General features: G+C 41.7%; 1 protein-coding gene across 2 annotated transcripts in view; it reads left to right on the forward strand.

Moving 5' to 3' along the window:
- The first annotated feature begins 792 nt into the window (after nt 1-792).
- The window catches only part of LOC138971810 (branched-chain-amino-acid aminotransferase, cytosolic-like), a 72,669-nt gene continuing 60,889 nt past the window's right edge, over nt 793-12,572 (forward strand). For both annotated transcript variants that reach the window (XM_070344630.1, XM_070344631.1), the window contains exon 1: nt 793-973. Coding sequence is in view for 1 of the 2 variants with exons in the window: in XM_070344631.1 (XP_070200732.1) it covers nt 953-973 (21 nt within the window). In the remaining variant the exon portion in view is untranslated. The remainder of the gene's footprint in view (nt 974-12,572) is intronic.

Consider the following 12,572-nt stretch of genomic DNA (forward strand, 5'->3'; position numbering starts at 1 on the left):
CGTGGTCACAATATGGAAGAAGAAGAAGAAGAAGAAGACAAATCTGCTGAGTGCAATTACGTTTCAGAAGATAGTTGGTTAAAACAGTTTATCACCCAGACACGCAAAGGAACACTATAACTTTATTATTCAGGCCATATTTGCTTTCCTTTGTCATGTATGAAAGCACTGGCCTTGGTTGAAGAAAGTGACCTGTCGCTGTGCAACAAATTTGTCGCCATTTTCCGCCGTGTTTTGTAAATAAAACGTGTTCACTACCCACACATAAAAAACGATGCTGTTGGTTCTTTTTATTTTCTTATTGTTTGATTCATGCTTAGCAGTTTAGTATGCTTTGTTTTCTTCTCAATTCAATGGATGGCTATAAAATAAGCATTTAAATGTGAAGGTGTTAAAATTACCCATGATCTGAGCTGTTCAGTCACGACGGCCGCCATGTTTTTCGTCATCAATACTATTCATGTACTCCACTAAGGAAGAGCGTTTTATTGTGTCTTAAAACCGACTTCTCGGGAAAGTGATCAATCGAATTTTATGGTCCACAAAAACTTGCTTCATATTTTATTTAAGGACTACTTTTATTTGCCTTTATTTTTATGGCGCACATTTTGTGCCCCACATTTTGTTTTGGCCTTCATTTTGTGGTCCACAAACTGGAAATGTGTCCCACAAATTTGTGGGCTTATTTTTGTGGTCCACAAACTGGAAATGTGCCCCACAAATTTGTGGGCTTATTTGTTGGATTAATGACATCGAATGCCAAGGATAGGTACGTCTGGAAGCACTGCCCCACTCCTCAGTCGCGCCTGTCTGCGGCGATGCCCCCTGTGTGCCTTCTTTGGGCGGTTGCGTAGGCACGGCAGCTGGCGGCAGTGGATACCGTTGTCATTAAGGCGACAACACAGCGATGACCCATCGCTAGCGACACAGCTGGAAGCAGAAGACATCGACGATGGCAGCGACAGAGGACCAGGTAATCCAATTAATAACACATTACAATATGATACGTCATAACACACACACATATTCGCACGTGCTGGCGGTGGCACAACACACAAACAAGAAAAACTATGTTCAATGCATCATTGAACACAATGTTTGTTTGTTTGTTTGCTTAACGCCCAGCCGACCACGAAGGGCCATATCAGGGCGGTGACACCAGTCCTAGCACTAACCCCATAATGCCAGACGCCGTGCGGAGCAGCCACTAGATTGCCAATTTTAAAGTCACTCTTAGGTATGACCCGGTGTCACGACTTCATCTTTCGCCTGTGTACATATTTCCCCCTCGATATATACTAAAGACTGAAATGTTGTTTCCTGGTAAAATTAAGAAGTAAAATTCGAACCCACGACCTCCCGATCACGGGGCGGACGCCTTACCACTTGGCCAACCGTGCCGGTTTGTGCTGAAAATGTTGCTGTCCGCTCTTTACTATCTCACGCGTATGCATGCGGCCAGGTAGTTTTCTCCTTATACCTATAATGAGATTGGCAGATTGTTCAGAAATCGAAAACTTAGTTTTTTTTGCGTTTTTCTCAAAACTCTAAAAAATGACATAGGCAATTATCTTATGATATGACGGCTTACTAGCGCCAAAACTAAAAATTAGTAATTAACCCTTGAAAGTTACTAATTTTCACGAGAAAATTACAATTATGACGTGTTAATAACTAATTGTCAAGTGTTATAATGCCTAATTTTCAGCTTTGGCTCACTTCCTGACGGCTTACTAGCGCCAAAACTAACAAGAGGCGAAGCCATCAAGGCTCACGTAAGAAATCGACAAACAGTAACACAACTGAACTCAATCACTCCGTTACACATACACACACACACACACACACACACACACACACACACACACACACACACACACACACACACACACACACACACACACACACACACACACACACACACACACAGAGAAAGAGCATAGGTGAAACTGTGCAAGAAAGCGAGACACTAGATCTAGATCTGTCTGTCAGCATGTCGCCTACTTACAGGGACACGACTGCCAACATAGTCTCGGCCATAGATATCCATCTATGGTCTCGGCCCGCTCAAAATAATAATGACCGAGACTTTCAGTACTTCCTTCGCGTGACGTCTAACCCTCTTACGTCATAATGTGACGTCAATGTAATGTGACGTCTTCAAAAAAAAAAAAAAAAAAAAAAAATGTTAGAGTTTCTACCACAAACATACACACGCACAAACACACGCACACACACACGCACGCACAGACAGACAAAGTTACGATCGCATAGGCTACACTTACGTGAGCCAAAAATTAGTAATTTTCACGCGTTAATTACTAATTTTCATGTGCCTCATGACTGTGGGGGCTCAATGCGCATGCGCGACTGTTTCACCGGCCACAGTGAAACATCCTTCGATTCGAAACTTTTCTGGTCCATAGTTCTTTAATCCGATGCAAATTAACAATAAGAGCTGAGCGCATGTCTATATAACCGTGACATACAACTGTCTGACCGACAACTTGTTGAATAACGAATTCCGAGTATCGAAAGATATTTGTGAAAGTGTGTGAGTCTCGACCGAAGAGATCCGCCGGCCGCCATTTTTCCTCTCCCGATTCGAACATTTTCGGATCGATTGTCCTTCACTAATACACTACAAAGCAAATGTATGAGTGTGGTAGTGGAAACAAATATGAGGTACGGCTGTCTGCTCGACAACTTGTCGAATAAGGAACTATATCAAGATATCTGTGAAAGTGTGAGACCACAGCCGATCCAAAGTCCGTCTCAGTGCTACGATCGAACAGCTTCGATTCGAAAGTTTTCGGGGTCGATTATTCTTTTCTAAGATACCTAAAAAAAACAACGTTAAGGAAAGCGCTATTGCAGAAAACTGTGACATGCATCTTCCCATCAGGTCAGTAACTTGCTCGAAAAGGCCTTCTATTAAAAGATATTTCAGAAAGAGTGTGAGAATGATGTTTGCCGGACGTTGAAGCCTCTCAGTGCGGACTCTTAAAGTCCGACTACTGTGATCGAAAACGAGGCAAAAATGAAAATGAGTAATTAACACTGTTAATTACTAATTTTCACGTGAAAATGGTAACCCTAGGTTTTGGCACTAGTAAGCCGTCATATTATGAGCGTCGCGGTATGCTGCCTGAATGGCGGGGTAAAATCTGTCATACCGTCCGTGGCACGTAAAAGTCCACTCGTGCCGCAAAAACATGAGTGAGTCAGTTCAGCCCATGGAAGAAGAGGGAGAGTAAGAATCAACAAAGAGGTGAGACGGTCGAGACGGAAGGTGTTTGAGTCAGTATTGGCGAAGAGAGAAAGTTTGCAAGTGCATATACGCTGAAATGCACTTAGACTGCAGACAGATGATTATGTTAGATAGGGGTAAAGAAAAGGTTTGCAAGTGCAAATACACTCAGATGCACGTTGACGGCCAAGAGATTAAATGTTGCAGAAACTCAAGTTAACAACAGCATTTCTACTCGGCGCGCGCGGTATGAGAATCACGGGTCGTAACTCTCTGGAATTGGTCATCCGCCGCCATGTTGGATGCCTTGCACGATCTCTGACAGTGCTTGAGCGTTGGGTGGCGACTCGACAAAAGTGAAAATGACACGTTGTGTGGCCAAAAACTGCAGTCAGCAGGCACACTTTAGGATCCCTAAAGTTGTTTACCATCAGGGTGACAACTGGAAGGAAGTTACTGAACGGAGAAGACGATTATAACTGGTTATTTTTTGCTGTGTGCAGTGCGCTAATCATCGGTTGTGCCTTTAGAGTGAACACTGTGATAGGATGCTTTGAAAATTATACTTTGCAGTAGTTACCTGAGTTGCATTGTACCTCATTTGCCTGTCTTGAGAGCTTTATCTTGTGAATTTTGGTGCACTGTCTGCATGGTAATTTGAGATAAAGAATAAATAAATGAATATAATAATGTATTCTTGCTTTACTTTTTACATTTAGTCAAGTTTTGACTAAATGTTTTAACGTAGAGGGGGGAATCGAGACGAGGGTCGTGGTGTATGTGCGTGCGTGCGTGTGTGTGTGTGTGTGTGTGTGTGTGTGTATCTGTCTGTGTCTGTCTGTGTGTGTCTGTGTGTGTGTGTGTAGAGCGATTCAGACTAAACTACTGGACCGATCTTTATGAAATTTGACATGAGAGTTCCTGGGTATAAAATCCCCAGACGTTTTTTTCATTTTTTTGATAAATGTCTTTAATGACGTCATATCCGGCTTTTCGTGAAAGTTGAGGCGGCACTGTCACGCCCTCATTTTTCAACCAAATTGGTTGAAATTTTGGTCAGGTAATGTTCGACAAAGCCCGGACTTCGGTATTGCATTTCAGCGTGGTGGCTTAAAAATTAATTAATGACTTTGGTCATTAAAAATCTGAAAATTGTAAAAAAAAATAAAAAATTTATAAAACGATCCAAATTTACGTTCATCTTATTCTCCATCATTTTCTCATTCCACAAACATATAAATATGTTATATTTGGATTAAAAACAAGCTCTGAAAATTAAATATATAAAAATTATTATCAAAATTAAATTGTCGAAATCAATTTAAAAACACTTTCATCTTATTCCTTGTAGGTTCCTGATTCCAAAATCATATATGTTTGGATTAAAAACACGCTCAGAAAGTTAAAACAAAGAGAGGTACAGAAAAGCGTGCTATCCTTCTTAGCGCAACTACTACCCCGCTCTTCTTGTCAATTTCACTGCCTTTGCCATGAGCGGTGGACTGACGATGCTACGAGTATATGGTCTTGCTGCGTTGCATTGCGTCTTCAGTTTCATTCTGTAAGTTCGACAGCTACTTGACTAAATGTTGTATTTTTGCCTTACGCGACTTGTTATGTTGTGCTGTTGTGTTAAAAAGGCAGATCCCCTTTGGACTCATGCATGCACAGTTTTCTTCATTTTGTCTGCATACACAGTGAAATACGCAAAAAGAACAAGAGTGCAATGAAGAAAACTAACAAAGACGGCATCCAATATGGCGGCGCGAAGAGAGTATGAGCGGAGTTGTGCCCCTTAGGGCTAAAGCTAGCCGATCCATTTGATAATGTCACGCCGAGTAAGAAGAATGAATTGGACCTATATAGGGGGCTGGTCCGCTATTGCGCGGGTCCGCTATTGCGCGAATCTAACCCTGACCCTAACCCTAACCCTAAAGATTCGCGCAATAGCGGCCCCGCGCAATGAGCGGCCCGCGCAATAGCGGGCCGACCCCATATATAGTATAGATTCGGTAAAGGAGTAGATACTAGGGTTTCAAGTGCATGATAATACGCTGAGATGCACACTGATGGCCGAGAGATAGGATGTTATTGTTGAATGCTTTTTTTGAATTAACGTTTTCGTGACTGAAAAAAGATTTACGCGTTCTGCAAACTTCCTGCCAGAGGGACTAAAATGGCTTTACTGACAATGGGAATGTTCGGACCCATGTGTTACCATGCGGCCACAACACTTTCGTTTATTTTCTTTCCTTTTTATTTTTTTATTTTTTTTGTCCAACCAATTTGTTTTTTTGTTTTTTTTACAACACATTATACATTACATCACAATTCACATCGCCACATTCATAACATGCATAAAAAGAATGATCTAGAACAGAGACACTGACACTGACACTGACACTGACACAGTTTAATTGAATATGGGCCTACAGCCCCTTTCAATGGGGGGGGGGGGGTACACATGAATCACAGGAAAAAATAGAAAACATGATATTGAAACGTATGCAAAATACACAGTGGTTTGTTCCAAGCTTTCCTCTATCTATAATCTTGCACATCAATGCTGCCTAATGTATACATGCAACCGAACAATAAATACAGCAACAACAAAACCTTCAGCGACAATTAATCCTCATTATTATTTAACATTGACAATCTTAACTGAAATGCAAAAAACAAAAACTTTGCTAAATCCGGCTACAATTGTTTCTGTGTCTTGTTTTTTAAACATTGTTATCATACTGCCCAACTGATCACCAACACTTAAAAACTGTGCTAAATACTTTATTCTTAGCTCACAATATGTTTGACATTCAAACAAAAAATGGATTTCGGTCTCTAATTTATCTTCGCAAAAGGGGCAACACTATTTTGGAAGCGATATCTGTGGATATTTATCTGTGAAACGCCCATTCTAAATTGAGCGATGACATTTCTGTACACATCTTTCCATAAAATGTCCACATAACGTTCTTTTTCAAAACAGGTTTTATATTTTCCATACAGTGTGATAGGCGCTCACTCGAGTCCAAATGATTACGCCAATCATGACGATCTAGAACAGAGAGAGAAGTAGAGAGAGAGAGGGAGAAAGAGAAACAGCTACTGGAGAGCATTGTGCGGACAGCCTCCAAAATCGCGGGCTGTGACTTCCCCTCCGTTGCCTCTATACTCCGGTCATATTTTGACAAATATTGCCTCAACATCAACATAATTCCTTTACAAGCTATTTAAAGTTTTTTGAGTGCTATATACATACAAGAATCACATATGCAAAATATAGAAAAATATTGTGGGGGAAAATCGTATTTTTTTGCATGTTTAGTATTATGTGCGTACATGATTTTTCCAAAATGGTCAAGCACTACAGAAAACGAATTGTGGGCTGTTACTGAGGCCGTGGTGTCTCATAAAGCTTCACATTAAAGGCGTTTTTGATAGTGGAAAAGGCAAAGTAGGAAATAGTTAGCTGCAACTCTTGTAAAGTCAGATTGTTTCCGTGCAAAACCAAAAAGACTAGTCACATTTTATACGAAAATTATCCGATTCGCCCATGCTATGCCACCGTGTGCAAATATAAAATAATACAAGGCATTTTTTCTTACTTACATATGTTTCCCCAAAGCAGAGTGAGCAGCTTCAAGAAAATGAGTGTTTTGAAAACATCGTTTTAGGCAAAGTCGCTTCATACCCCCCTAAATATGAAAGAGGCGATCAAATACTAAACTGAGGGTATGACACCCGACAGTTTGTTTATTTCATATGACGACGATACATAAGATAACAAAATACTGTCACTTGTTGAATTGATTCGTCTTTACACTGTTATTGTTAGGGGTTTAAGCCATTCCTTTTTTTGCAATTCAGTAGAAAACGTCACCACAGCTGATCGACGTCGTCCTCCTCGTCGTCACAGGGCTATGCAGACAAGAGCGTTTCGACGTCAAAACAACGCTGGCTTTGTGGTATCTTCGTCCAACGTAGTCCACGTAGCTTGCGATCAGCTGGTTGTATGTCACCCACCTTCCCCGTGCCAAACGGTGCAAAAGAAAACCGCCGTTGATGACGTAGTGTACGTCGTGGACGTTTTCCTCTTCATGTTTGGCGAGAAACTAAATGTGGGCAGCCAGAATGTGCTTTCTGGCTTCTCGTGGCAGATCTAAAGGCTCAAACAAAGATGTTGGAATGTTAGAGAGCTCATGTTCAAAGGCTGATGGCAGCAGCTCTGGAGTGGCCTCTAAGATCCTGACTAGTCGCTGGAACATTGTTGGGTCAACATTTATGGCCTCGCCTTGAGAGGACACCACAGACTCAAAGGCTAGGGTGACAGCCTGATCACTCTTCTTGAGTGTGAACGGTCGGCAAGCGAAGACCCTACTAACCATGTCTTGAATGACGATTTGTCCCAGTAGTTTTAGTGTGTCCACATTAACAGATTCGTTTGCGACTTTTCCGCTGAAGAGAGTTTTCCGTCTCCGCTGAATGAATTCCTCCTCTGGAAAAACTCCAGAATTTTCTTAATGTCCGCGTGTTCCCTTTTCTGTCTTGACTTGCTTGAATCCTTATGCTGGTCACTTGTAATGAAAGGCACACCTGTCTCACGCTGCATGCCAAGTATTCACACCAGTCTTTCACTTTCACCCATGCCTGTTCCCCTCGTCAAACCTCAATTTGTCTTTAAGCTGCGCATCAGAAGCTGTTCAATAACGAGGTCTGAGGACAGTCCTGCCCAGTATCGATCGCTGCGCCGGATGTTGTGGTGGCCTTTCATGAGCTGCTGATATACAGCAGGTTGTATTCTTTGTAGCTCAGACATGTGCTGAAGATACTGCCAAGCACATTTCAAGTAGTTGGTGTGTCCAGACGCAGCAAAGTGTGGCAACATTTTCAGGACACTCTGTACATGCAGACTTCTTCTTCTTCTTGGCGTTCGCAGAGGTTACACGATCAGTCCAGCACTGGTGATAAATGTTGTCGTTTTCTCCAACTCCTGTCGACTGCCGTATAGTTTGGTCTGCAAGGGAGTTGCCAGCTGGTGACGGCCACACTTCTTTTCGTTACTCATCTAGTAAGGGACATCGCTGTAAGATGTGTTCCGCTGTTTGGTCTTCTTGACCGCAGGCACAGGTTGGTAATGGCGCCAGCTTGAACTTTCGGTTCATGTGAGCATTGAGCCTGTTGTGGCCAGTACGCAGCCTGATGAGGTTGACTTGCAGCTCTCTGGACATTGTGTGGTAGTCATCTCTGTTTGTCCTTGGCCTCATCAATGCCTTGATGATTGTCTTCTGCTCACTAAAGCTGACACTGTTTTCAGGTTGGTCTTCCACGGCTCCTTCTTTCGCCAGCTCATCTGCCCTTTCATTTCCTGGTATCCCACAGTGTGCTGGTATCCACTGGAGGACAACTCTTCTGGTTTGTCTGACCATCTGTAATGCTTTGGCCAGTGGTGGGTGTTTGTCGTTCTCTAGGGCCTGAAGGACTGAAAGGGCGTCGTACATGCAGACGAAAGTTGCCTGTTCTCTCATCTTTGATGGACTGACAGAGAATGTCTACCATCATGTCAAGGTTCTGTAGCCACAGTTGACTGGTTCTGCATATTGACAACTTCTCTTTGTGTGCAAGTAGCTGATGTTTGATGTCTGAAAGAATATTCACGAATTCCTCCTCAGACGGAACACTATGATTTAATGTACCGTAAACTACCTTGTATATACCCAGTATCGAGTAAACGCACACCCCCTAGCCTGCTTTTGGTCAAATTTTGTGCACAGTGTACAGTACCTAGTAAACGCCCACCTCCCAGTTTCGATCAGTAGAGTAGACAAGGAAAAGGAAAAATATAAATGTCCATCATCGGAAATGTTTTGGGGAGTGGACAGAAAACGGGTTCTAGAGTTGTTACAGAATCGCTATACATTTTTGACTGGGAGGTAAAAGAAGAAACAAAAGCTTCATCTTGGGCGAAAAGTGATGTCTGAAGAGGTTGATTTACGTGTTCTTTGATTTCTTGAGTAAGAACGGGTAGAGGGCCGCGTCGTCAAAGATATTTTGAAGTTATGAACTTGTTAAACAGACACTAAAGCAATAAGATTATCTTCGTGGTTTGCTTGCAGAATTCCCTGTGTGAGTGTGCGTGTGTTTGTGTCTGTGTGTGTGTGTGTGTGAGAGAGAGAGAGAGAGAGAGAGAGAGAGAGAGAGAGAGAGAGAGAGAGAGTTTTGTGCAATAACGCATCCTTTGAACACTTCTATGCCAAATGACCAAATTATCGTTATTCTAGCTAAGGAACCGCTCCTGCAAATGGTATAGTACCAAGGAAACGCCCACCCTCAACTTTTGGGCGAAATTGGTGCATAGGAGAGGGGGGAGGGGGGGGGGGGCGCATACAAGGTAGTTTACGGTAATTGCGAATGAGCTTTGCCGCAGCCTTTAATAATCGGGTCTCGGGATCTGCGGATTTAGGTTGTTTGTAAAATTGGCGAAGAATTTCGCTGCCTGTTTTTTTTTTAAAAGAAACATTCGGCGTTCCTTTCTTCTCTGACAAAAACAATTTTAACGCCATAGTAGTCTTCCAATTGATTCTTCGTGTATTTAGAACCATATTCCTGGTCTTTATCAAAACCGAGTCAGCTTTCAATGAGCTGCAAGAGATCAGGCACTGTGACCTGCTCAATGTCGGCTTTGTCCAAGTACTCAATCTAGACAAAACAGCACTTATATCAAGTGAAGGAGTATATTCAAGAAGTGTTTAAACCATCTCATACAACATTACTTTACTTATTTTGAAAACTAGTAACTGAGAAGAAATACAGTTTTGCCATAGGTCGGCTTCCATACAAATGTTGTTTTCGGAATAATGATAAAAGCCTTAAATTACAGTTTAATGTCATCCATTTGTATAGCATTAAGATGAACAATCAATACCCATCTCAGAAGTATACACATTCAGTAACTCTGCTTCAGTTAGTTGTTTAAACAGACAGTTTTTTTGCAAAAATGAACCAGCAGCAGACGACGGTTTCGCGCCAGCGCGCGTAGTGCGGCGGTACAGTAACCTTGACCTAGATGTGTCAGATCGCCTTGTGTCGGCTATGGTCGGCGAAGTTGGTCACAATTTTTCAAAATGCAAATTTTATTTTCTTTGATTTAATTTTAGTACTTGTTTCCCCCATTATATAACTCTATATTCCTGATATGTGTAAACAACATATAACAATCTATTAAATTATTACATTAAACATTGAAAAGGTATTATGTTGAGGTTAAAACTAAATATGACCGGAGTACTATCTTTGAGTTGCGCTCAGGTCGAAAAGCAGGAAAGATTGTTCGCGACCCCTCCCACCCGGCAAACCACTTCTTCGAGCCTCTTCCATCTGGTAGGCGCTACAGAGCTTTGAAAGCCAGAACTAGTCGCTTTCGCTCTAGCTTCATCCCCCATGCTGTACTGACAACTCCTGTAGTGAAGACGTAATATACTGTAGTTATAGGATTGGGGGGGGGGGGGGGGTTCTTTTGTTACTTAGTCCTTTCACTGCATTCCATTACTGTTCTCATAACTTGTGATAGTGGAAATATGTGCAATGTGGAATGGTCCTTATTTTTTAGGTGCTGGAGTAGTTCTGTGATGGTAGTAGTTTTGTGCAATGCGACTCTAGGTTCAGGTGCTGAGTAGATCTGTGATAGTCTGTTAATACTGTTGTTTTAAACTGTCTAACTGGCTAGATCATGATTATATAATTTTATGTGATGATCTGACTAAATGATAATAATTACGTGTACTACTTACTTTTAAATGGATTATAAATTTTAGGTATTGTTCTGGTATTCACTAATGTTGTATTGATATTACTGGCACCCCTTTTAAACTGATATGGTTTTTACCTTTACAAGGCGACGATGTGAATTTGTGATGTAGATATGTGGCTGGTTATGTGTGAGAATGTAAATAATTGTGTGTGTGTGTGTGTGTGTGTGTGTGTGTGTGTGTGTGTGTGTGTGTGTGTGTGTGTGTGTGTGTGTGTGTGTGTGTGTGTGTGTGTGTGAGTTGTGTCTGTGTGTGCATGACAGTGTAATGTACGTATGTATGCATGCATGGTGATGTGTGTCTGCATATGTGTCTGGTTGGTTTTTATTTTATTTTTACCGTGCCGTGCCAAGATGAAATCCTTTTGCAAAATTGGTGAATAAATATCTTGTATCTTGTATCTTGTATAAAGAGGCACTCAGGTATAGGACCGTTTGACTACAACAACTACCAGACCTTTAAACAATATTGATTGCTACAAGATTCAAGTTTACAACAGAATATATATATCAAGATACTGTTAACGAATTAGGGAGGAGGAGTAGAGCCTAGTACTGGACAATTTTCATGAAACCAGGTTAGAATATGGTTGCCAGAGGCGGTCAAACTTATCTTCTGCTTTTTATTTTAATGAAGATTGTTTTACAAAACAGAAAATTGCTCAGTGTCCTCATCAGTTTGCTTTTTATTTTTCTAAAATTTAGGTAGGTCTGGTTAGAAGACTACTCAGCCAACCGCGTTTCTCTCTTCGCGTAACAAAGTTTAGTTGCTTCACTATGTTTATTTAATTTCTCTTAAAACTTTACTTCATTTTCAAGATTTTATATATGAAGTTATTCTTAGGAACCGATGCAGACGTTTTCTAACAAGGAGAAAAAAATTGAAACTTTTTTAAAAGTCAAGATGTTCCATTTTTGCCGTTGCTAAATTCTGCGGTTTTTTGTGTGTGGAGTCGACGGACCCCCCTAGCTTCGCGCCGTCGACTCGGCACTTCGCGCCTTCACTGACACCCATATCTTCACAATATACTTTTGGAAACTTCTCAGTTGTGCAACGCACTCACACACACAGACACACGCACCATGGCACACACACTAATACACAGTGGAACACACACGCACACATACACCGTGCACACACACCGTGGCACACACAATGGCACATACTGATGTGCGCACACACACACACTGACACACACACTAACACACACACACACACACACATTCTAGCAAACACACACACACACACACACATATGACACACTCAGGCGTGCGCACAGTGACGGCACACCGCTCAGGGCACACTGGCACACACTGTGACACACACACACACACACTGACGCACACACAACATGATCTCTCTCTCAGTCTCTCTCGCTACCCCCACTCTATCCAGGCATGAAAATTCTCCGTATTTTCCGTATTTTTGAAAAAAATAAACCGTATTTGTTTTTATTTTCCGTAATTTTCCGGGTTTTTTGTTTGTTGTTTGTTTGGTTTTTTTTCCTAGTCATA

The sequence above is a fragment of the Littorina saxatilis genome, linkage group LG7 (assembly GCF_037325665.1).
Source record: "Littorina saxatilis isolate snail1 linkage group LG7, US_GU_Lsax_2.0, whole genome shotgun sequence".
NCBI classification, from domain to species: Eukaryota; Metazoa; Mollusca; class Gastropoda; order Littorinimorpha; family Littorinidae; genus Littorina; species Littorina saxatilis.